Consider the following 24,703-nt stretch of genomic DNA (forward strand, 5'->3'; position numbering starts at 1 on the left):
AGCCCATGTCAATATGCGATACATGTGTCACATGTCTGCGAGTTGATTTTGACACGCACCATAAACTGACTTGTGTTCACAGAAGGTGGACACTGCTTCAACCTGAGGTGAGGCTACAGTCAGACTGAAGACCAGTTTCAGTAGTATCTTGGTTCAGTAAGTCTGTCTTACTTCAGATTCTTTTGGTGTCAGCATCTGTGATGTTATCAAAGGAGGACCCTGGAGGCCTATTTTCTCAATCAGGTACTTCTTTTGAGTGATGGGTTTGTACACGAACACATAATCTCCTGCCAAAACTACAACAGTTTTGGAGAGATTTCTGTATTTAAGATTCCCTCCTTGTTTTCCTCACTAGTTTGAAGTGGGCAGCTCTCTGCTGGAAAATGGATCCGTCATGTAATTGCTTAAACAAATTAGAGTTCAGAAACATTTGAATCTAAATCTGATGATAGCTGGGGGGATGTTTGCTTATGTTACCAGTACCTCACACAAAGCACACCCACACCATTCTGATGATGCAGTTTGAGTTTCTGAGTGTTAAACCTTTAATGAAAATTGACTAAAGTACTCACTTTAATTGTGTTTAGTCAGCTGCTTGACCAGTGGTTTTTACTTCTCACCATGTCACTTACTTACAATCACTCTCTATGTTTACACGCACAAAATATTCCTGTTTTTTCCCTTATTCCGAAAAAGATAATATTCCCACTCAGCTGTGTACACGGCTAATGACAGTGAGCATTCCCCTCATATTCCTGTTCACATGCAACCTTGCAAAAAAACACTGGCTCCCTCTTTCATTCGTTCAACCACCTTCTTGTAAAGGTTGGCGTTGCAACAGTTGTTCATATCCAAAAAATCTATTTATATTCTGGCATTTCATAATATTTCAAAAGTAGGTGCGTTTCTCCTTCCAACCAGATATGTGGGCTATTCTTTTGTGCATGCTTCTCTTCCCCAGTCTTGCAAACTGTTGGCTAGGCAACGCACAGAGCTGACCATAAACAGGCAACAGACCGTGTGTTGATAACTGCAGTAAAAACCCTAACTGAGATCTGAATGAGCTGTATGCACGTCAAAATCCTGAATATCAGCATATCCCACATGTCTTAATGGGAAAGAGCTACAGTCGGAATAAGGCGTCATTCACAATAGATGAATATTAGTGTGAATGTAAACATACTGACTGTTAGGTGTGGTTACAGGAGCAACATATCTGACCACACCCAGTTCAGAGGTAAAACAGGCTTGAAACTTTCCACAAGAGAGGACAGCAAAACCCTGCTGTTCCACCTGCTGTTAATGTACTCTTTAATGTTATAAAAAAAAGTACTTAAGATTTGTGTGTGAAGTTCAAGTGTATACCCACAGCGACGTCACCCACAGATTTGTGTATGACCATTGCATGGGGCCCACTTTAAGGGTTTCCCAGAAATTTCAAGAACCGTCGGTTGGTATCTGTTCACTCAATACACGCTAGATTCAGGAGAAGTAAAAAAAAAACATGTCAGAGTCTTTTTTTGATTGAACAAGCAAAGCAATTTATTTACAAACATACACAGGGAATAAGTGTCGCCCATGAGTCTTTCCTCACAGAGTACTTAGTGTGCATCTTAGCGTGAAATCTTTGGGCTTGCAAACAGAAATAAGCTCAGTGATCTTTTCCACCTTAAATCAGCATAATCCGTGTTTTCCTCATTACAATTTGGTTTACTGATGTGATCATTTCCACTCGGATAACATCAATACTTTGAGCAAGTATCTAATACCATTTTTTTTTTCAAGTGGGGCCAAACTGTACGTTCCTGATTCGATGGCCTCACAATACTTTGCGGTATTGTGTGAGACAATTTCAAGGAAAAGAAAAAAGAAAATCAATTTGAGAAACATGCCGAATAAATGAAATAATACTTTTTAAATTGATCACATCGCTAAAGCTTTTTTTTTTTCTTTTTTTTTGTTTAAAACATCTCAATCTAAAATCAATAAATGCTGATTCAAGTCATATGCAACATTTTGATCCGTGACCGATAACTGTCGGGATCTCATTTAGGTTTTCTCCTCCTCAGAGAGGTCAGAGGTCAGGTCAGCTAAACAGAAGTGTCTCTGAAGCCTGTAAAGACTCTTGCTCAAGGACACTTACTGACACAGGGTCTGAGCCCACGTCATCCTCCAGGTGACACCAGGGCACCCTGCTGCCACTCCGCTGCTTATCCTGATCACTGCTTAATGGCATTTTTGCACTCAAGATAGTTCAAAATGACCTTCCTGACCTCATTATAGCACTTTAAATGTGCTAGCAATACACTCTAACATAGAGCACGGGAAATTCGACACTGATAAAAGTGGGTCTGGTCTCCGTGAGTCCATGGCAAGCATTTGACTGGTAGAAAATGAATGGAATACTTCAGTGAAAATAGGAAGTCCCATCTTGTCTGCAAGTACCTGTGTACAAACAAATCAATACTATACATGCGGATAGTTCTGGCTAGAAAACTGGTAGAGAGAAAAACAATTCAAAAGGTCCATTCAAATGACTTGTGTGTGGTGCTTATGAACACAGCTTATTTTTCAGGGGTTAGTTCCCAAGCTCATTAAAAGTATGAAAAAAAATGCCCCCCTTCCCCCCCATAATGTCTCACAATATTCAAAAAGTGCACTTCGAGGACGATGACTTGCAAAAAGATGAGTCACTCCGGGGAACTGAAGTCGAGCCAAAACCAGCCGCTTAAAAGGCTTTTGTTTAAATTTTTATGCAGGTCAGGAGGCAACCAATCATACCGAAGTTTACAAGAAGGGAGATTAATGAAAAGAGATGATAAAAATGTTACAATCGTCGGTTGCTTTAACTGAGAAAAAAAGTTCACCATCAGATCCAAAGCTCTCTTAATCAACAAGAGAGCTCTAAAAATATACAAAGTAAAGATGAAGACGTGTGAAAACATGCAAACTAGAAAAACAACTGGTTTGCAGACGGTTGAACCCTTTCTTTCAGAAGTCTGTGTAGTGATGATGATGATGATGAATGTAGAAGTCAAACGATGAAGGAAAGTTTTAGAAATCTGTGTCCCTTTGGCTGATTTCAGGTCTTTGAGGGAAGGAGCTTGTTGTCGGTAGTGATGAGCTGCTGCAGCTGACTGACAGCCGAGCGGTACCTTAGAGCATTCAGATGGGGGACGAGGAGAGAGGATGGATATCGTGGGAGGCGGAGGATCAGGAGGAGAGCCTGGCGCTCGTCCTCCTGATGGGTCACTAATGCTAGGAGGTCTGCAGCAGGCGTCTGTAGTGGGGCATGATCTCATGTTCTGGCAGGTGCAGGTTGAACTCCAACGCCACCAGGACGGGGAACTCGAAGGCTATCAGCTCTCTGCGGTTCACTCTGAACCTCTCTTCCAGTTTCTGCCAGAAGAAAATAATCAAAGATTAAACAGCACATGCATAACTTTTTTTTTTAAATGGTTGATTGTTATGTTGTTTTTTTCTTTAATTTATTTATTTTATTCATATGTATTTGATGACTTGGGAATGAAACTCAACAAACAACTATCTTTCCCCAGACGTGCTTACTGCACCATTGAATGATGTATTTACAAACACCAACCACAAATCCTGCATAGTATGCCTTTAATTTGCCACGCTAAAAGCCTTCATTGAAGGGACACTCAACCGATTTTAACCATAGGAAGTACTACTCTGTGAAAAAGATTTCTAAATTCAATATAACCTTCATAATGTCTGAAAAATGGACATTTACTTGGCAGAGAGGAGGCAAGAAAAGACAATATAGAGCTGCAATGTGGGAATTTTATGAGCCCGTGTTTTTGGGGTTCAAACCAATCAAATCAAATTTATTTACACGTCCCAAAATAACAATCACATCGCCTCAGTGGCCTTTACAATCTGTACAGCGAGCGACATCCTCTGTCCTTAGACCCTCGATTGGAGTGCGGAAAAACTGAGAAACCTCAGGAAGAGCCACAGAGGAGGGATCCCTCTCCCATGCAATAGATGTCTCATGTACAGAACAGAGCGTCAATACAAGAGTATCTGATACAAGGAAATTATATAAAACATATGTGAAGAGTGTGGCTCAAGGAGGACGACTGAGCAGGCCGAGGCATTGATCTGGGGACGAGACCAGACAATTAACTATCTTTCTCCAAAATCGCTCACCCGCCCTTTAACACGCCGTTGAAAATCTGGCCAAACCCCAGATCTATGAAAGACAAATACAAATTCACTAGATTCCCATTTAAGGGTATGAATCTGTTCGCCAATTATGACGGTCGTGCTATCAGGTTGTTTGGGTTCCAGACCATTTGAGTATCTGGGAAGAAACTTGCAGCCTGCCATATATGGGATCTGGAAACCACTTGAATGCAACACCAGGTCCTGTTTTTAGGGACATATTAGATCCGACTCTCAATATCTGCTTCAAGGATGTTGAAGGTCATGAAAGGTCAACACTTATTTCTCTTACAGCCTTATTTAGCTCAGACGGTGAATTAAATACTCTTTCCTTTCTATTTTCGCTTTTCTTGTACATTCCAGCTTCACTGTGTCTCGTCTACGGGTACGTTACTACTCATTACTGAACAGGCACACCTAGTCAAACCACATTTTTTTACTCAGTCCTGGTAGTTGATACCTTGTCATGCAAACAGTATTGATTTTATCTAGTCATGTTCTGATTTATTTATTATTTGATAAATAAAAAATGATTTCCATAAACAATGTCCTGTTATGACAATAATCCAGATACTATGTTTGATTCTCACTACGTTTGATTTGGCTGAACCAACTCTTTAATCTGGTGCCGTGAGCGGACACAAGTCATCGTCCAAGTGCGATCGAGGCACAAAGTTGTGATTTTCAGAGGTGCGAATGAGGAAACTTACGTCGATCAGGAGCTTGACCTCGTGTTTCTTGAGATCGCCGCCAATCTTGGCCGCCAGAAGGACACAAGCTCCGGCACAGAGTTTACGATTCTGCTTGTTTAGTTTGCCTTGAAGAACGAGTTTTTCAAAGTAGACGAAAGCCATGGCCACGGTCGGTTCCTCGTAGCCACATTCATCCTGGGCTAACTTCCTTATCTCCCTTTTCAAGCTGCGGGGAGGTGAGAAAGCAGAGAATGAGGAAGGGGGGGAAATAAAGACAAAGCCAAATAAAACAGGTGAGCCACGTGTTATGTCATCTGTTGTGAAGGAAACTTGCTTCATGTGACACCTCCTTACCTCCTTATCTTGCTGAGCGTCAGCCTTATGTGGGGGAATTTCTCCTTGAAGGTTTCGTTCATGTCCTTTTTGAGGTCAGAGGGTTTAACGTATTCAATGACCGTGGTCTGAAAAGAGAAACCAGAGGTGGTGTCAAAGTGACCACACTTTCAGCACTGAGCAAGGCGACTGGATCCTCACACACTAGTGTTGGATTCCACAGTCTCACAATGAGGCTTAACAGAAGGCTGGCGTTACCCAAACCACTTAAAGGATGAATCCGGGGATATTCTACATTTTTGAAAAAGTCCAGAAGCAACAATGGATTTGTCCGAGTAACACACTGTTTCTTCTGTGCCGTGGATGGTCTGACTCGTCGGGGCGCTGTAGTTTGAAAATAGTCCCTGACAAATTCACTATTTGCTACTGTAACTTAGCTATATCTAGGTTTTTCAAATGCAGGTAAACCCGCTAAGAACAGGCTAGTATCCCTTTGCCACTAGTTTGCCTTTCTGTTTTCGTTTCAGTGTCGCATTTAACCTAACGAACGTGTATGTTACAGTAGATACTTTTTTATTTCCTTTACTTCAGCCTCTCTTTCAAACGCAGCGCAGAATGTGGATAAATAGTACAGTATTTACGCACAAACGTCTGGAACTTAAAAGATGCGTTTAAGCATCGTGCCGGAAAAGGGGTGAAAATTAGCGTGTCCACCCACGTGTCCATGCTTGCCGATCGAAGCTGGAGCTAATAAATACCCGTAACTACTGCAGAGCCATTAGACCTCAGAAAAGGATGACGATTGTATCCTTTCCCAATGATGACAGAAGCCAGATGTTAGTGCTTGTTAGAAGATACTTTGTCTAGTGTGAAAATAGTTTCTTGACGGCCACACACAGAGTCTGAATATTGACAAATATTGAGAGATGGACCATCACATTGTCGGTTTTGGTGTTTTCACAGGGTTTGTTGATGATAAGAACACGTTTTCCGTGCCTTCATCAGGCTTCAATTAAACTTGTTGCCTGTTATAACATGTTTTGAGTACCAGGAGGGTGAATCACTTTGAGACAGTAATGAGAGGCTGAGAGTTTGGGCTTAGAATAATATCCCTGAAGAAAAAAAGGCTTCTCTCATTCCTAGCACTCCTAGCACAAAAGAAGAAGTCAGACAAGACAAGAAACGCGAGCAGTCAGACGATCATACACGGGCTACAAACCTACACTTTGGTTCAACTTTGACCTTTCCTGCTTTCCGTAGCTGTGCTTGCAGGATTATTACCAACATTTTGGCTGCACTCATTTTCAGTTTGACCTCCAACACTTTAGCCACGATATCAAAGCTACTTTCTTTGGCTTGGTGTATTTGTAGTTTCTCTTCCTGCTCCTTTCACCCCGCTTTACTTAATTTTCTCTCTATTGTCGCCCTCACACATACGCACACACACAATGCCACATCAAAACAAACACATTACACTTTTTTTTTTTTGTTCTCAGCCTAGGTCACACATACACATTCAGTGGTACTGAAATTAGATGCAACTGTTCTTTTGCTCGTGTTGTCGTCTAAGTCCAAACTTCACTGAAAGTGAAACAGCACAAAAATAACTAATTATCATCAAGATTACATTTGTTTATTATTCAAGTGACGGATTGATTACAAACTGTTTGTGTAGTTTAATTTTTTTGTCATTCAGACTTTGCTGTAGCATTGTCGCCGTGTTCCCAGATCTGAGCAATGACTCTGGTACAGAGCTTATATGATTAGTCGATGAATCACGACATATGGCAGTAAATTATATATGTTTGGGCTTTGCACTGTTTTCAGAGCTTTTTCAAGACAAAGGCATTCAGGAAAATACTGAAAAGGCTTTTTTCAATACTTTCTGACATTTCACAACAGATTAATTGACAATAAAAAGAATCATCAGTCTCTGCTCTACTGTGGTGAACACAGTGTTTTTTTGAGCTAAGTAAGGACACGCTATGCAGTGGTGCTAATAAAAGGACGACTTTCACTATGCATGTACGGCCACGCATGGAGTGTGAATAATGCCATCCACTCTGAACGCCCCGCTACTGATCATAAACCGTGAAGCAGAACGAATGCTTATCGATGGTCGTAGCCGCGAGAAATGAACATAACTAAACATGATTTTTTTATAAAACTGGATTTAAAATGCTAACATGGGGTTTACTTGCTTCATATTTTATATTCTAGGTCATACGAGCGTCCTCACTCGCGTGCAGAGTGTAAAAAAGCTAAATTTATCCCAAACTTAACATGAAAGTTCAGTCAGAGTCGTGTCCTCTGAGCAGCCCCTTGTTCACCCAGTGAAATGCTGAGAATTTACTGGTTCCATTCCTGTAGTAAACACAATAGCCATTGTTATGAGACGCTGGGTTTTGTAATCGGAGGAAGACAAAAAAAAAAAAAAGAAAGCACATAACCTGGCCTTGACTGAACATTTCAACTATGTCAGTCCTTGTTGTGTATTCTGCCAGTCTCCGTAACAAAAACAGAGCCGAGGGAAGAATGAGGTGGGAGTCTGGTCAGGTTTGTTTTTCTTTTTCCAACCGCGATAAAACATCCGTTCTTTTCCGGAAAAGTGCAAGTGTGATTAGAGCCGAGACACAAACACTACACTGACTGTAGCTCTCTGGCGAAGTGGCTGTTTAATAGCTGCTCTCTACTACAAAGTATGCGTATTCATTCACGTCCCAGAAGGTGGGAGAGAGTCTCGGCCAGTGACCTTGCTGATTAAAAACTGACTGAAACATCCTCCTGGCTCCTTTTTCAAAAACAGCTGATAGAAGAGGAGGAGGGAGGATCTTCTTTAGAAAGAAACTGTCAGGGCAGATCTCGACAAATCTTTCCAGTGTGTTATTGTTTTTGGCTGTGGTGGGAAAACTGAGCACAAAAGGTCCACAATGACAAAAATAACCACTGGAAAAAAAAAACAGGGAGATTTATTGGAGGACATCACATCACAACCAATTATGTCAAAACAGAGGTGGATCTGTTTCAGCGAATCATGACCTGCACGAAAACAACTTTTCCATTCTGCTCTCATGAGGACGAGGCTGCAGTTGCGGTGGTGCTTGTTGTTGTCAGCGGCGGTGATGATGTGTACGACGCAGCTGGAGTACTTTCTTACCATGTAGGAGGGGAAGATGAGGACTCTCTTGTGTTTTCCACAGGGCCACTGCGGGTCATCCAGCAGATTTGGGTCGTACTCGCGAAAGTCCCCCAAGTCGTTCCCTGCCATGAGCACGGACACAACAACAAAGGCCGAGTAAGAATTCGCACAACATCTTTTCAGATAAACAACACACGGGATAATGGCAAAAAAAACACAAAGTTCGTTATGAATAAGAACAGTATTTGTTGGCAGTCGACTAACCTGTGTCTAAGCTGCTCTGGTTGCTGTTGGCTCGGCCCAAACTGAGGCTTCTATGGCTGGCGTTGCGAGACTGAGAGAAGGATGAGGTGGAGTCGATGGTGTTTCTTCGGCCCCCGAGCACATTAGTGGGATACAGGAACTGGGTGTAGGACACAGTCTGCAGACACAGGTGTTGTTTAATGTCTGCTTTACAAAGGCATTAAAAAAGTGCTCTTATATAACAGCCGTTAGATTAATGGAGCCTTTTCACAGCAGCCGTTTGTCGAGGCAGGAAAAGCACAGGTGGTACCAATAAACATTAGCGATGGCTCAGTTTCATTAAGTGTCCCAGTATATCAAACAAATGGGCCAGCATGCACAATAACAGGAGTCTGGAGCTGACTTGCCTTATTTAAATGCAGTTATTAATAATATTTTTAGTTACACTTGGGTTTTTCCTGCTATGACATATCAAAATGCTAAAAGTGTTTAGCATTTGAAAACTAGGAAACTGACTCTTCTTAAATAGAATTCATTTAAAGGGTCTCTCAACTTCTGAATGTGAGTAAATTAAGACTCTTGTACCCAAACTAATATATATATACTCACATATCATTACAATAACATCTCATTTTACTCACTAAAAACAAGTTTTATTATACACTGTTCCAATATTATTATTTTTTTAATATTATAATATATTTTAGTATATTGTTTTATATTCTCGCTGTTACCAATAACGATGAGATGATGTGTCTGCCGGCTTCTCACCTTTCCATCCGCTCCCAGCTCCACTCCCTCCAGCCCAATCACCATCTCCTTGGCGCTGACGCCTCCTGACGGGTGCCGCTGACGCCCTCCTTCCAGCTTTACATCCCTAATGAGCACAAGACCTAAATTTAGATCTTTCACCGTGAAAACCACCTCACAACTCCTGCACCCTTTTCTGTTGCCTTTCTCGCTGAGGCCTGTTCTAGCTCACCTCTTCATCTCTACCTCAGAGATATCCCCCTGTACCGATCTGAGCTCATCAGCCGGCCATGTTTCTGTAATTGCCTGTGTCTTTGGGTGCATCTCGGGGCAATCGGAAATAAAGAGCACCCCTGGGAGGAGGGACGGAGGAAGAGTACGGTTTCGTTCTCTCCGTGCTCGGCTGCTGCCTCACCAATGCCTGAAATGTCTGACTGCTGTGGGAGATTTGCACGAGGTCAAATGTTGAAGCAGAAAACAGACGACTGGCGACTAAAGTGTGTCAGTGGAGCAAACAGGGGAGAGCTCTCGACTGGACACATTATGTATCGGCCAGATATTTCTGTATTTAATGTCTGCTGCTGTGGACGTATTGTAGACTGAGGTGAACACGTACAAAAATGTAAAACCATGTGGCCATTAGGTCACTTTATACTGTTTGGATATGAGGATAAAACCACAACAGGGCACTTAACATGAAAATATACTGATTTAAATAAAGATATTCCTGCTATGACTTACCTTCACTTGATTTTTTAGGTCACTGGCAGTACATGCTAATGGGTGTGTGCGCTGACATAGAAGATTACATGCCTCCAGTCTATTTTATTCACACTCTGCCAAACTGAATAACTGATACCAAAGAGCTAATGGCAAGTGGAAAATTCTGATTCTTTCCAGTAATTTAAGATTTTAAGGTGGCTTAAAATGAAACTGCTGAAGCACAGGCTTCACATTTCCAAACTAAAACCTGAGATTTCAGCAGATAGCAGACATTAAATCGTAACCCCGTCTTGTTTTTCTACCCCTCCCTTTCCCCGTCTTGCTTTCTATCTGAAGTGTTGACCAGATAAATTGAAGAAATTACACAGCGGGCCCTCACATGACTCTCCTGGTGTTTTGATGACAAGTTGGGCAAATCTGTTATAATGAAAACAGTGTTATCTGGCAAACAGGCACGTCAAGACACAGTGTTGACAGATGCATCATAGACATGGAGATCCCCTGGCAGCAGACATCTCACAGACCAGCGGAGATCAAATAAAAAGGGTAGGAAACATAAGACACGGGAAAAGCTTTCTAGGGAAGAGAGCTTTTCTATGAAGCCATCCAGAAAATAAACTGTCGTGCTTCAGTTTGCTGAGGATAATGAGGAGCAATGGAAGGAAATCCAAAGAAAAGCTGACATTGCTTAGTAACATGCATGAATAGTAATCACTGGCTTCAAACATCTGTGCGTTAGTAGTGTTATAATCTGTGCAAAGTGCTCATCATGCCCTGCTAAATGTTTCTAAACCCAGAATCAGGCAAAGCAATATTAACTAAAGGAGTCTACCAAATATTTTATGGCCCATATAAACAGTTTGGAGCTGGGTTGGCTGGCTTTAGGACTATATTCCCCTACGATCACTAAATTATACTTTATTAATCCCTGTGAGGAAATTTGTCCTTTGCATTTGACCCCTCTAACTTTGTCACCCTGCGAGCCAACTTCAGCTACACTCTAATGCCAGTAGCAGTACCTAACATGCATGTGTTTTAGGGTCAGAGAAACTGGAGTATATAGAGGAACCCATGCCAACACAGGCAGAACATGCAAAGTCCACACAGAAGAGCGACCGTCGACCGTAGAGGGGTTTGAACCCACAACCATCTAGCTGTCACGAGACAGTGACGCCCCATAAACACGTCCAATTTAGTTTTAGTCCGCATAGTTTGTGTTTGGAATGGTTTCGCATTTCTGAAAACGCGGCTGGGTGAGACAATTTATAACATTCTCATTTCAGTATGCTAAATATGAAGCTGGAGCCAGCAGCCTGCTAGCTTAGCTTAGCTTAGCTTAGCATGAAGACTGAAACCAGGGGAAAACAGCCAGCCATGCTTCGATCTACGCGCTTGTGGCTGAACACACAGGTGTCGAGCCAATTTGAGAAAAAACTGGCAGCCACAGGCGTGGTTTGGATGTGATTCTGGCACAAATTCAAATAAATGTAAAACCATTCCTTTAAATTTAAGCATTTGCTGTATTAACTGTAGGGGAACCGTCCCCATTTGAGACCAAACCATGCTGCGTAAAATTTGGCACTTTTCGTTCATGGGGCAGTAAAGACAGATAGACAGAAGAAAGAGGGGAATTAATACATGCAATCAGACATTTGGGCCCAGCCGTCTATTAAAATGTTGTTTTGCAGTTACAACACTTTGACTGAGCCGGCAGAAGTCTAACTGTGAGCTGTCAATTAGCAGCAATGAGCGGCCAAATGTGCATATTGGATCACCCTGGGGGGTTTATTAACCCTTGACCTTGCACTGATCGGCTGGCTTAGGAAATTCCACAAACTGATTGGGCCTTTTATGCTCTTCACCGAGCCCCGGCGTGAAGCTTTTCTTTCTGCGCATTGTGTTCTCGGGTGTTTATCTGTTCCTTTCTCTTTCACTTCCTCCAAAACACGCCGTTTCATGTGACTGGGGGGCGTCACAACCGAGGCCGGACCAGAGCTATCAGGTGGGTTTTCATTACATAGAACTTTGCGTGAAGAATAAACAAAAATGGTTAATTACAAACTGTCAACAGAAACTCAAGTCTGCCAGCATTGTGGAGAATTAGACCAAAGTCAACACATGAAAATAAATATTTTTTATTAGGCTGTTCACATTTGGTTTTACCATCCGCTCTGAGTGATCCGATCAGAAGTTGACAGTTTTGAGCCTGTCAATCCCTCGATGCAAATATAGACCTACATCGCTGGAACAAACTAATACGGCATTTTTTACAAAAAGGAAGAAATATCTTAATGTATAGTAATTGCTGAATTAACAAGAAGGCCCATATAGTAATGAATGTGTTGTTGACAGCATTTCACAACGCAACATGTCTCAAAATTTAGCATTTTTTAAAGGGAGTCTGGGGACTTTGCTCGCAGGTGACAAAGAAGTATCCTTTATTGGTTATTGTTTACTGTAGTTGTAAAATGTAACAATAAAATGTTGTATTCCTAAATAAATTCTGTGTATATGGGAAAATTAAGAGGTGAGGTGCACTTCAGGCACAGAGCCAAACAGGACGCACTTCGACACAGAAAACAGCGAAACTAACACTTTATACAGGGAGAGAAACAACTGAATGTTTTGACATCAATGCCGAATTTACACAAAGACTGGAATCATTTAGAATTTGCCGTTAATGTTTCGCAAAGTTTGTTAAGTTTCTACACAACAACTCTTAAAATGATGTGATTTGTTAAGGGAGTCTGGGAATTTGCGGTTACTGGTTCAATGGTTAGTTAAAAACAGACGGTGCGTCCACAGACATCTGCTGCAAACATTGGCATGCTAAGAGAGCACAAACACATGATTTACAGTGAACTACATGGAATTCAGACGGCGTGTAATCCATTCTGACTGTTTTTGTGGCTTGTTCTTGTTGTTTCACAGAGGACGTCAGTCGAGTAGGCGGTCCTTTAATGTTGCCCAGGACACATGTCTGTACACACTGCTGAAAGAATGTGGTCACTTACAGCCCAGACCACCTCTGAATGTGGTCTGAGCCGTCCACTTGTGATCGGACCACTCAGGACGCATGTTGATACCAAATGTGAACAGGGCCCAAGAAGAGCAGGACCCCAGGGAGAGGTGAATCTTAAATGCTAAACAGCAAAGCCAGCGACAGTTGCAACAAACAAAAATGAGTTGACTTGAACAAAAAAAAAGGTTGAGTGCCCAAAAGCCACCAGAGCCATTACGGGGAAAGCAATACAAGCAACAAGCATTGGGCTACAATGTAGTCTAGATATATACAAAATTAAGACTTTGAAGCCCGTTTCAGCCCAACTTAATGGTAAAAATGCATCCACCAAAACCAACCCTTAGCAATGTATGCACCAGTCAAAGGGAGAATACATCCACAGAAAAAAGAGGGATGAGAAAACAAAGGGAAAGAGGGAGCACAGGCTGGAGGAAGTTACAAGGTTCGGCATGCTGTAGGATACATACCCTGCTTGGCTACAATCTCGATAGGGCAGGACAGAAAATACACTATAGAAGGATCTTCTGCCACTGATAAGGACTATCCTATAAAAACAAAAAATGGTAAAAACAAGCTAATCAATGTCTATCTGATAAGATCCACAGGTTAAAGTTGGAGAGTAAAAATAAGAATGAAGAGAATGAGCTGAAACGTCAGTGTGAGTATGTGTTGTTTTGTATGTAGTCAGTGGTTTGGGAGGGAAACAATGATGCATTTTTGTTTTTGCAAGTAAACATACGCTATTTTTAACCTAAAATGCCTTGTACTCGTGTAAACATGCATACAGTATCTAATCAGAGATGTTTCCCAGTGACCAGACGTCATCAGCACACAGAGCAGAACGGCCCTGAGTGAAGTCACACTACAACAACCTCGAATTTACTGCTTTTAATAGCTGCAGCTCTCAGACACGTGGTGAATCTTACTACTCGGCCAAAGTGGCCATTAAGATATAAACAAAACGCGAGTCATGGGTGTGGATATGAGGAAAAACAACTTTACCCATCAGGTGACTTCATCTAACTAAACGCATAAAACAAAGAGAATCCGCACTAACTTACACAAGATGCAACAGCCTGAGGATCAACAAATACATCTACGCTTTATAAAAACAATTAAACTGAGAATGTGTTTTCTCAGAAAGCATCGGAAAACAAGACTCTGCGTAACAAAAGGGCTAATTTAATTAGATTTCACATCCAAAGAATGTGACATTGATAATAATGAAACTCCCGAGAGCAGTGTGACTCAAACACTTCCTAGGTCTGCTGGCCTTGAATAAACAACCGTCTTTCCTTTTGTTTACACTCTGCACAGCCAATAAAGCATCTACATTAACACCGCTGTGCCAAAACCTGTGTAATATTGAGGGATGTGTGTGTTGAATGCATGCTTGTGTGAACTGTGACACAATGTGATTTAGCTTTTAGTAGTGATGTCAGGGTGTGATTCCTAAAATAAATGTAACAGTGATCAAACTTGATGATTCTCAATCAGTTACGTTTCATTTAGAAGTGACAATGTCATGCAGTGTGTGGGCCGGGCCTGCTCGCCTACGATGTGGCCTGTAAGGTGAGAAACATCCTAACTGCAGTTCATTGACTGGGGCAGCCTGCCATAATCCACTGAGGACTTGTATTGACTAAGGGACGCTGCTGTTTGCCTTCATACCTTCCATTGCGCATATCATGTTGCCTCATGTTCTTTATGAAGTGGATCTTCTTGAAGCTCTTTGGTCGGGGTGAACCCGATAGGGTTCGGCATCTGAAATGTAAAAACAAAACACAAAACATCAGTACCTCAAAAAAAGACAGAGAAACTGTGTCACTGGGATACATTACATTGAGCTGGGACAACTAATACAGTAGTAGTAGACAGTGTGATGGGGTACATCCGGGCAGTTTACTACCTGCGTAGAGGAGCATTCTCCTCAATGTCCTCTAGCGTTTCAAGCGAAGAGCGCTGAGAGATGAGTCTTCGTCTGGGAGGGCAGACAAGAGGGGAAGTTAAAAGTTAGGGGATATGAAGCAACATCATCACAACGAACACAGGAGCAACTGTCGTTCTGCAAAACTGCTTTTAAGGAGAACTAACTACTGTATCTACTATAATAATAATCCTTTTCATGATCACTTTTCTTTTTGGCCAGAAACATGCCCTGCAAAGCAATCTGATTAAAAGGCACAACAATAAATCAAAGTCAGCTCGGCTAATCCACTCAATTTTATGAATTACATTTTAACAAAAGTGTAATTACCCATCTCTGGTTGTAACTTAGTGTTTTTCCCACATGCCTTCAGATAGCCAGTCACCAGCACTATTAGATCTCGACACTACAAGCATGCTGCGTGCTTATTGGCTCACTGTAGCTGACGAGATTAATTCCTTAGATATTGAAATTTGTTATCGATACTCGATAGTATCAAGGTAATTCGGTCGTTGGACTGTATTCAAATACAATATATTCCTAAACTTGAAAATGTAACGGTTAAAATTAAGCATTTTCCAAACTTTCAAGACTTCGTATGAACCCTGCTTGAACCCATGAACTTCTGGCAGCGAAAAAGCATCAAGGCTGAGCCCTTAAACACAATGTGTGTGGTCGCTGAAGGCCTTGGACCGAAGGTCAAACAATGCTGTAAAATTATCACCGTTTTTGTACGCTCTGTGGTTAATTTACGAAAACAAGTCTCGGACGGTCGAGTTATGACCGTCCAACGACAACACTGTGTGTCAGTGTGGTCAATGATCACTCCTCAGTCTTGCTTAGATCACAGAGAATTTTCCAGGATCAGAGCTGCTAAGAGGATAACAAGCTGGCTCGGCGAGCACTTTGTGTAACACATTTTGTCACAGATGGCCTTTATTTCACACACTTTAGTAGCTGCACCACTCAACAGGCTAATTCTGCTGGACCCACTTTTATATGGTCGGCTGCCAGATTAAGAAACAAACCCACATGCGATAGCTAAGTATGCCGGAGCTGTTCCAAAATTAGGTTGGAGTTGCATGTTTAGCACCACAATAATGACATAATCCAACTCAATAGGCAGCCTTGCAAAGTGGCCACATTAATAGTAGTGGAAATTAACACATTAGTGGTCGTATAACAAAAACATGACACCTTCTCACTGAGGGTCTATCTGTCATCAAGTACTAAACAAACCTGCAGCCAAGTAAGGCTGTAAACAAATGACTGCTCACACACTGTACATCAGCTTCTAGTATTTCTTTACACAATTCAAAATGTGTCCTTGCAGCATCAAGACAAACTGATGACACCTGAAGTGACCCAGCCAAAGGTAGAGACAGAGGAGCGTGAAGCAGAGTGGCTGGTTAATGAACGACAGAGCATGAGGACAGATTAACAAAAGATGACTCTCCCAGAGTTTAAACCAACGCAAGCTGAGTGAACACTGTATACTGGCTGAGATGAGTGTTTACATGAGGAGTCAGACTGTTGAAGCGCACAAGAATCCGAGGGCCATCATACTGGCTAACCTCCTGTGTAAAGTGACCCCAACGATCATAAAGTGGAGGGAAGAACATCGAGCTCTGATGAAGTGCATGAGCAGTTCATGATTTAGTCCAAATGATTAGAAAAGCTGACATCATCGCCGTTTCTGCTCGGGGTTATAATGAAGGGCTGCAACCTCTGCCTGAAGGTCAGGCGAATGAGATCATGTGATTTATGCTCTTGCATCATTCTTCTTCTCCAGAGACAACCCTGAAAAGTGGATTAGCTGGATAAGGATCTGAGACAACAGGCTTCTTGTTTTCTCTGACGGTGCATCAAGTCATTCTTATAAATACTTTATATATATCAAATGGTGCTTTTCCAAGAGTTTAGGCCATTAAAACATTTTCAAGGTCTCACATGGCTGTATTTTGATATATTTGGAGGTGAGAAGGAACATTAGCATGGAGCATAAGACTATCTTAAGCTAATGAGAAAGAAAAAATTACCTAGTTTAAGTCTTAAATCCAAAACTGACTCAAATTAACAGTTTCTATCTCAAGGCACGTCTTAAAGGTGCAGACAAACAAGAGGTTTTTCAGTTTGCCATCAATATTTTTATACAAACGCTGACTCTAATGACTATGTGTCATGTGAAAGGTGTTGCTCAAAGTGAGGGACTCACAGAGAATCAACATCTGACACTGCAGTTCTCCTCCACTTAAGAGTTTGTTTCGGTTTTACAGGCCACATTTTTACTCTCCCGGTTCACTCTGACTGGAATCAGCAAGCAGCTGCTTTGAAAAAGGGAAAAATCCCAGATGAGTCACTTTGCACTACCAGCCAGGCAGGAACCAGCAGAAACAAAATTAGCATCTAGCCGGAGCATTTAGCACCTAAAGAGCAAGACGCTTCTTCTCAGGAGTGGTGGAGAACAAAACGGAGCTAAAAGGAGAGTGAATAGTGGACTTATATTCAACCAGTGGCTGGAGAGATTAGGCAACTGTTTGCTTTTGTCGTAACAGCTTTATAAGGTGATAATATGTCAGTGTTGTGTTAATAAATGCAGATTTTTCAAGTCTATCTTGTTATAGTACTCACATTCTAACATTCATAAAGAGTTATTGTTTGCTGTAATCACTCGTCATGCCTAGCCTAGCCTTGAAGTGAACCCTTCTTAGAGGCATTAGAGAAAGTGATGAAATCCACAGTTCTTGTTCTGAGCAGAAATGCACCGTAAACTTCAAGCTAATATATGAGGCTTCAGCAGTCTTGACTTACATCAAAATAAGTCAGTGTGTGGGTAGTTTAAACACGGGTTAATCAGCTAAAATTAGCCGACTGACTCCCATTACCATTACCAGGTGATGGGTTTGCTGTTTTGGATTTTATGTCTTGTAGTTCAGTCACTTTCAAATCCAGCAGAGACTGAATTATATTTGAGTTTTTGCAAAACTATTTACGGATTTGGAGCTGCTTTTTACTACTGCAGAGTCATCTGACCCTGGAATAAATGCTGATTGTACCCTTTCCCACTAAAGACAAAAGTCAGATGTTAGTGGGTGCTTGTGGGTTATTTTCCCAGTGTGAAAGGGGTATTAGACAGATCAAGTGAGTATTGTCAAAATTTTCTCTGCATTTTCTCTTTGGGTCACTCTGAACCGTGTTTCCATGCAGCATTGTGGTGGAGAGATAGTAGACAAAAATGGAATTTCACACTCAACAGCTTGTAACTTTAGATTTCGAAACCACTTGATTGCATTAAGTTAGGCTGCTGAAGCCTCATAAAAGTTTTGGCTGAAATTTTGCAGCAAAAGTAAAATGTAGATTTTGGCCCATCTCTCGCAGTGAAAGCAATCACTTTAGTAAGGAAAGGAAAAATGATTACAACCGATAACATTCAACATTTATATCGGCATGAGTACTGTATTAAAACAGACTTGCAAAGAGTGCCTCACCGTCTCCCCAATCCGTGCCAAAACAGAAACAACCTCTTATTAGAGACATCTGTCTGCATTCTCTGTGACAGTTTGTCATTTTTCAAGCCCTAATCTTGTGTGAATTGTTACTGTTCTCCAAAAAAAAAAAATCATTCACCACTTGGCCAGAGGGCATGTTTCCAGTTGATGAGGACATCAATGAACTGTGAGGACTTTGATCCAGTGCTCTGTAGATGAACAGCAGCAGCAGGACGTGTTTTTAATGCAAAAGATGTTTTCCAGGCCGCTGCGGATCCTGGAAACAATAACACAGGCCAGGCCACTCATTCACCTCAGACACAGCTCTCACAACCGGGGTTAGAACAGTCAGTTTCTGCCCAGTTGGACATTAGCAAGGCCCAGTGAGAAGCTTCAAAGAAGTCACGCTATATATCAGTGGCAAAGGAGCAACAACAAGCATCACTCAGTGTCTCTGACACAATGTCTGCAATTGTTGCCATAAGTGATTCTGTTTCAGCGTGTTTCATAAATGCAACCCATGCAGCATTAAGCTAAACCTATTGCAAACACAATACCATCCTCTTGCAATGAAAACGTACCAAAAAGCTATTGATAATCCTGCGCAGTGGTGCCATGCAACCAAGCCATAAAACTCAAGTGGACCATTTAGATGTGGAGATTACAAGGTTTCACACGTACGCCCTGTTGGCAGCCTGCCACAGGACATAGTCTCCTATTTTGTGGGAGTGTCGCTGTGTGGAAATAAATGTAATGTTCTGGGCTTCTTCACACAAACACAGCCCAGGCAAAGGGAAATGTGATTAATCAGAAAAAAAAAAAAAAAATCCACTTCGAGCAGTTCAGCCTGTCTGATCCTCAATCACAAATGGGATGCATCAGCAGATTTGAAAAATAAATTTGCAAAAAGGAAGTTGAACACAGAAACATTATCGCACTGTAAGCTGACAAGTGGATATTTAACTCCAGGGTGCAGCTTGTACATGCATGAAACAAAAACACATGCTGACCCTTGTTACTCTGCCTTACACTCGACAAATCTTCTGGGCTTCACTGAGTGTTTGTTGACAGCTCAGACATCGAGACTCTGAAGGAAAACGAAGCGTTCTTATATAATCCTGCGATTATGCCAACCATGACCTCAGCGGACAACAATCAACCTCATAACCACAAGTATGTGACCCAATCGCACAAAACTCCACAGGACCATTATAATGGCTTGTGCTGCTTGTTTTCCAGCCACAGCCTCTGCTGCCTCATGCTAAAAAAAAATCCTGTTAAAATGCTAAAGTACATGACTCTGCACTGCCTAATGGTTGGTGTGGGAACACAACTACAAAGAGGACGTGAGAAGACTTAACCTGCCTGTGTTTTAGTGGGGAGGGGATGAAATGAAAATAGCTCTACACCTTAGGCAGACAAGGCCAGATGGTAATAGGTATGCTATATTTAAAGCGCAGCTCTTGGCGTGCTGATTCATGATGGATGAAGGCTGAGGAGTGGAAGGAGAGCTGAATATGAAATCATTCATCATTTTAGTGCATTAGAATCTGATGGGGATGTGGTGTAAAGCAGCTTTGGCCTCAGAAAGTCTATTTTGGCGGCACATCAGAGGCTCCGTGACTTCCTGAATGGGAGCAGGACTGAAGGCCAAAAAGTCTGAGGGGAGAGTGTGTCTCTGATGCCCCTGGGAGAGGAAGTGGAGGACAGAAAATACAGAGCCGAGAGCCAGGCTGCTTCTCAGAAAGCCTGGGCATCCTGCCTCTCCCAGCCAGGGACCTCTGGACACATTTCCACCAGCTGCCCTCAGAAAACAAACCAGGCACTGTGCGGAGAGCTCGTCTGTCCGCGCGCCGGAGGAATATGGCCGCGCTCCATCAACAGGTTGCTTACTTCTCAGCATTAGAATTCATTTTGCGTGGACGTTCTCCAAGCACATTCCAAAAGCAGGTCGGGTACAGTCGGGGTTTAACGACTCCATAATGTATGACGGAGGAACAGAGTGGCTGTAAACATTCAACAGTGCGGCTGTGAACCTCAATGCTTTTTCGGTACCAACTGAAATGTGTCAATAGCAAAAGATATTGACAGCTATGAAGTCCTAAAAGCTGGCAGACAATATTTTGAGCACACAGATTGATTCTAATCATAGTCTCGTCAATTTTGGCCTGAACATCTGATTAGGATGTCTCATGGGCGCCTCCCTTTGGAGGTTTTACGGGCATGACCAACTGGGAGGAGACCCAGGGCTAGACCCAGAACTTTGTGGAGGGATAACATATCACCTCAGGCCTGGGAACACCTTGGGATCCCCCAGGAGGAGCTGCGAAGTGTTGCTGGGGAGTGGGACTATTTTGAATACCCTGCTTAGCATGCTGCCACCGCTAGCGCAAGAAAATGGATGGATGGAGTTGACATAACAATCTTACCACTAGGGCTAGGCGATCCGACGAGTCTAGATCGTGATCGATCTTGAAGATTTCCACAAAACCAATTTTAAGTCAAAGCGAACAAAGTTAAACGAACAAACCAACAGAGTGATGTTGCCAACTAGTGGCTATGCTGATTGGACGAAATACTTCACAAGGCTCTTCCTTGGGTGACGTATTGTAAACAGATCCAGATCACCCACCTCTACTTACCACAAGGTCAAATAGTATTTTCAGATTGAGGATGTTTTTAATCTTACATTTGCTGATCACTTCAAGGACCTCTCGTCCACGTTGGCTCAAAAGTTGAAGCCACACAACGGCTCACAATAGGGTGAGACTGTTCTGTCCACTGCTGTGTCCAAGGTCAAGAATGAACTTCCAGTCTCGACTTTGAGGCCAACATGAACAGGAGGTCTTTAAGGGGCTCGGGGAAATAGGAAATTAAACATCTACAACTCCAAGACAACTGGGCGACCACCATGTGTTGAAGGAGATTGTGTGATATGATCTAAAACTCCACAACAGCCACTAAATGGACTTTGTGGTGTCAACAAATATTAACTTGATTTTGAAGGAATGTTTCTGTTGTGTTGTACTTTTTGAGTGTCAGTAAACTATAAAAATGCCTCTCTGAAAATACATGAGCACATTTCACAATTATTAATGGTGCCCTGAGAGTTTTATAACCTCTTAAATGCACTTCTTTCACTGTCCAAAAAGCACAGATTAAGACATTCGGAAGCTGTTAGTTAGTTTGGCAGAGCAATTTCCACGAGGTCAGGAAGGGGAACTAAATGCCTATTGAGTGTTTCACCATGGAGCAGCGCTTCCTGAGATGTCTGGCAGAGGCACCAGAGGGAGGACAGGATTTGGGTAAGAGAGGGGCTCTCAGTGGAAAGTAGAGGCGAGAGGATTTGACAGCAGGTTGTGACAGTGAGAGGACCATGAGACGACTGTTACTGACAGCCGTCCTGCTGCGCGGCGAGACCCTCCAAACTGTCCCTGTGCGTCCAGCGTGAAGTGGACAAAGAGGGCAAATAAGAAGACGTCCACATGGAGCAGCAACAAACCCCTGTTGTACATGTAGCTGAACAGGGGTGTAGAGTTACAGGATGTTTACAGAGGAGAAGGAGACAGCAGGTGTGCGCCAGGCTTCGGTATGACATTCTCTAAAAATAATTGGAGTACATTTGACAAAGAGCATATGTGCGTGAGTTAGAACGAAAACAGAAAGGAGCTGATGAGGTGTTCTCTCTGTGGAAACTGGGTTACAGCTCCACAGCTGCTGGACCTGTGATCATACTGCACCTATCTGCCCCTGTCTGTGCCGACCAGTGAGTCACGAGACTACAACCACCTGCGTGGAGTGAACATACAAACAGCTGAACTGTGTCCTCCTGCTGTTTATGTCCTGGCTGCTGAGAACCGAAAGTACCATCACAAAACAGCTGACTGTAAAAAAAGAAAAACTGCAAGAACACTGTTCCTGGAGTTCATTCATTCAGCTGATACATGTGGTTAAAGAAAACAAAACACTTAAAAAGGAACAGTTCACTGAGAAACGAACGTTCAGTCATTATCTACTTCCGTGCCGATGGAAAGTCAGGTGAAGTTTCGTGGTCCGCAAAACATTTCTGGAGCTTCACAGCAAACTTGCACGATTCTCCTGAACAAGTGAAGCAGATGGGGACTCGTTTTAAAACGTAAACAAAAACAGAAAACGGCTCCATACCGTTCAGAATTCACGTCTCCAGAAGGCCTGAGATGCCAGATAGATTTAAATAAAAGATGTTATTTACACAGTCTGCACTTGGTCGAGCTTGTGCACCCACTTCAGACGGGCTGCTCGCTAACGTTTTTAGCTTAGCAACTACAGTGAAGATCTCGTTGAAGATTTGTGAAGCTCCAGGAATGTTTTGCAGACAATGGAACTTCACCTGACTTTCCATCAGCATGAAGGCGACAAGATAATGACTAAACTTTAACCCATTAGAAGTTGTTTATTATGTTTTACACCCTAAAAGGTGAGCTATGTGGTTTTGGAGAAGAAATATTAACCTGAGGAGAAACATCTTCATTTATGACTTAACAAACTAAATAAAACAAACTCTCTTTGATTTTGTGACTGAATAAGCAGAGTAAACAAACTGACCTTAAGAGGAAAACACAATTTCATACTGTTTTTGTTTGTTTGTTTGTTTATTAGTGGCGGACCCTGCCACCTTTCTAGCTTCAAACAGTGTTCTGGGGACCTTATTTCCCTCTGAGAACAGCTTGTGTATTCAGATATTGAAAAAATAAATATCTGAGTTTGTGTTATTACCTCATTAATATTGCATATACTCAAAACTAAAAAGTGCCCCTTTAACTTAATGTGTGTGAAATGCTTGAGGAGGCCTGTTAATACAGGAAAATCTAACAAATTAAACAATAATCTGGCTCGACGGTGTCTATATACACAGTATGATTTAATAACAAATGAAATCTTGTAGCAGTACACTAGATTTATGGTGGTGGCATGTTTGAGTTCTTGCCTGCTTGCTATGATGACATCAGTGTACAGTTTAATGACCTGACTGTGCACATCCTGCACACACGCTTGAACCTTTCACATCAAAGTTGCACCAGCCACACTGTACAGCATGTTCCCACACACACACACACACACACACACACACGGTTACCTTGATCTCTGCAGCTCTATGGCAGAGTTGGCTATCTGTCCGCCCTCCAGGCTGTAGTTCTGGGAGGTTTGCCTGGAGTAGGGGGCAGGAAGGATTCCCTGAGTGTACGTCTGCAGCCTCCCTCTAGTCGAGGCTGGGACCGCCGAGAAGGGCGAGCTGAACGTGGAGGGCATGAAAGCGTCGCCGTCCGTGTCTGTACCCACCGGGGCAGCTGCGGGACCCGTCCCGAAGCTGGCCCGACTGCTGGCGAGGAGAGCCTGGTTTGCAAAAGCGAGCGCCTGGGCGGCCGTGGTGGTCGCCGCCGCCGCCGCAGCAGCAGCAGCTCCTCCCGGGGCGCCAGCAGCAGCAGCAGCAGCCGCCCCGTACGCCAGGCGCTCCGGAGAAACCAGGCTGTGTCTAGTCCGAGCCTCGAGCGAGTTATCGTCTTCGTTTTGATTGTCTGCATCGTCTTGCACGGGTCGCCCATCCAGAGAAATGTTGCTGAGAAAAGACAGAGCCGCTTGCCTCCTCCTCGGGTCTATGCGTTTCCGCGTATGCTCGATACTGGAGTGCTTGATCTGCAGCGTGGCCGTGGATGTGTTGCTGCTCGTGGCAGCCGCCATGGTCCCCGCAGGAGCGATCTTACCTCGCTGACATGAATGCTGTGTTGATCGTGCTTGTGTTTGGTGAATGGTAGTGGCCTGTCTTTTAAGTACATGCGTTAACTGGGTGAAAACAGGGAGGTCACGTGTGTGCAGTATTGTGGCAGCACAGGGAAAATTTGGACCAATGGGCTGTCAGGAATACATGTGTGTTTTTTTTCACCTTTTCCTGACTGCTGAAGCCTCCTGCCTCTCTGACATGGCATGCCAAAATTTGAACAATCTGAGCACGACATCTCCAAAAACAGTCTGACCCGCACGATATTAATCTGCAAGCAGCAATTTAAAAAAAAATAATTAAAAAAAAGTATTATTATTTTCCACCAATTTGAACAACATCTTCTACAAGACATGCTGAACATAATGGCATGAGAACTTTCTGCATGACGAGCACGTCGCTGCCTCCTCCATCAGCCCCAAGGCGCAGCTGTATGCGCACTG

General features: G+C 42.7%; 1 protein-coding gene across 2 annotated transcripts; it reads right to left on the reverse strand.

The window, feature by feature from the left end:
* Positions 1-1,515: 1,515 nt before the first annotated feature.
* Positions 1,516-24,304, reverse strand: cables1 (Cdk5 and Abl enzyme substrate 1). 2 transcript variants are annotated; one of them, XM_073490763.1, is made up of 10 exons: positions 23,622-24,304; positions 15,000-15,071; positions 14,762-14,854; positions 13,558-13,635; positions 9,367-9,472; positions 8,617-8,773; positions 8,371-8,474; positions 5,235-5,341; positions 4,899-5,106; positions 1,966-3,399 (listed from the first exon to the last, which is right to left on the reverse strand). In XM_073490763.1, exons 1-10 carry the CDS (start codon positions 24,221-24,223, stop codon positions 3,259-3,261), a joined length of 1,668 nt encoding a protein of 555 aa, XP_073346864.1. In that variant the 5' UTR covers positions 24,224-24,304; the 3' UTR covers positions 1,966-3,258. The 2 variants fall into 2 exon arrangements, with proteins under 2 accessions (XP_073346865.1, XP_073346864.1); XM_073490764.1 differs by lacking the exon at positions 13,558-13,635 and having other exon boundaries at positions 1,516-3,399.
* Between the last annotated feature and the right edge of the window lie 399 nt (positions 24,305-24,703).

Source organism: Pagrus major, chromosome 21 (genome assembly GCF_040436345.1).
Source record: "Pagrus major chromosome 21, Pma_NU_1.0".
NCBI lineage: Eukaryota > Metazoa > Chordata > Actinopteri > Spariformes > Sparidae > Pagrus > Pagrus major.